General features: G+C 37.2%; 1 protein-coding gene across 1 annotated transcript; it reads right to left on the bottom strand.

Moving 5' to 3' along the window:
- Nucleotides 1-628: 628 nt before the first annotated feature.
- LOC111862634 (cell division cycle 5-related protein) lies at nt 629-1,207 on the bottom strand. The gene is made up of 2 exons (XM_023848151.2): nt 1,037-1,207; nt 629-923 (listed from the first exon to the last, which is right to left on the bottom strand). Exons 1-2 carry the CDS (start codon nt 1,079-1,081, stop codon nt 654-656), a joined length of 315 nt encoding a protein of 104 aa, XP_023703919.1. The 5' UTR covers nt 1,082-1,207; the 3' UTR covers nt 629-653.
- Between the last annotated feature and the right edge of the window lie 689 nt (nt 1,208-1,896).

The following is a 1,896-nucleotide window of genomic DNA, read 5'->3' as shown; positions in this document are numbered from 1 at the left end:
TGAGCAAGGCTGACAACCTTATGGCTGACTAACCTTACTGAGTTTTTCCAAACGGTGTTTTTGGAACCTGAATCTGTTTCCATCTATATGTGTAAGGGAGAATATGTTCTCCCTGAATTGGGACCATTAGAAAGAGCTAGTCTCATTTACACTTAGCTTAAATTTCCAGTGTGATAAATAATGAAAATTATAAACGAATGACTGTAGGCTGGGGGCATGTGGTAGCGTAGTTGGTTGAGACACTATGCTAAAAGCTGGAAGGTCGTGGGTTTGTCTTCCGATGAGGTCACTGAATTTTTCAATTGACCAAATCCTACCAGCTGCACAACGGCCCCGAGGTCAACTCAGCCTCTAACATAAATGAGTACCAGAAATCTTCCTGCAGTTAAAGGGTGGTCAGCCTGTAAGGCTGACAACCTCACTGCCATCTGTGAGACGACTGTCTAGAAATTGTTGGAATCTCAACGTCTCACAACAGGGACAGCTTTATTTTTCTTTTATATATAGGATGTACACAGAAGACCCAATTTTGCTCTTTAGTATTGTGATCTACAAAATTAGGTAACAAGTACTACATTTTACAAGTCAGACCTACTTTATACAAATAAAAGGCCACATACTAAGTATCAATCCTATGTCTTACAAAGACATACTTACAGCAGGTACTTGTAACGTTCCAAACACTGTGCTGCTGTTCGTCCTATGACAGGTGCAATGGTTCGCCACAGAGTTGGCATCAATTTTGCTAGATGCAAGAGTTTCTCGTCTTCTTCAAGGCTCCACTCTGTTTTCTTTATACTTGGGTCCAACCATTCATTCCAACGGGCTTTGCATTGCTTTGCTGACTTCCTATGTAGTAGTAATGAATTACGGGACCACTGGTGTTTCCCATATTTCGTCACAGCTGCCTTCAAGCACTCATCCTGATTTATATAATGAAATTTCATATCAGAAAATACATATTAATATATCAAAATTAGACACCGTCAAAATGACATAACCTCACAAGCAACTAGAAATACCTATCATTGCTTACCTCTGTGTTCCTCCACACTCCACCTTTTATCATTATACGAGGCATGATTAGGCTTTCGGTTCTAAGCGATGGAACAAAAGGCACAAGCGAATCGCTTAAAATGAAGATGTAATACTCAAACAGTAGGTATTAGTCACTGAACTCCTTCCCACACCTTGAAACCCTTCGTTAATGGTGGACAACATGGCCGCCTTGACGTCACGTGACATTTCTACTGCCATCTCTACGGAGGCGTTGCCTAACTAAATGAGAAACGGTCACCAGCACCGACAACATAATCAATAAAATAGAATGCTACTATACCATCCTATGTGTGCCTCTCTGTCCGCCAAACCTATACGCCTTTCGAACCAACAGTTCACATGAATAGCAATAAATAATTTTGCAAAATCAGATATATGTATATATATAAAACAATCTTACGGCTGACATTAAGGACTTGGCATGTGATATTAATAGCTTTAAAAAAGCATTAAAAATTATTTGCATGAACATTCTTTTTATACTGTGAATGATTTCTATGCATAACACTAGATAAGTATTTCTGACGTTAATCGTAACATCATTGTATCAATATTTACACTGTTCTACTATTTTTATTATTTTTTTTTCGACAAAATCTTTTAATGGTTGCATGTCTTATTACTATTAATATTGTACTGTCTTGTATTCCTTTTTTACTTTTCTATACCTGATGGTTGTACCAGTATGGATTAACAGAAATCAATTGAAAAATTAAAAATCAGAATTAATTACAAATTACTTAACAAACTAGAAGTCTATTCCCAAAGTGTTAACGATCTTGGAATCCTGTTAGGCCTTAAGCTTTACTTTCATGGTCAAGTTCATTACATTTTCTT

The sequence above is a fragment of the Cryptotermes secundus genome, unplaced genomic scaffold (assembly GCF_002891405.2).
Source record: "Cryptotermes secundus unplaced genomic scaffold, Csec_1.0 scaffold4857, whole genome shotgun sequence".
Taxonomy (NCBI): Eukaryota; Metazoa; Arthropoda; class Insecta; order Blattodea; family Kalotermitidae; genus Cryptotermes; species Cryptotermes secundus.
The sequence above is the reverse complement of the archived record's forward strand: the minus strand, read 5'-3'. Positions and strand labels throughout refer to the sequence as shown.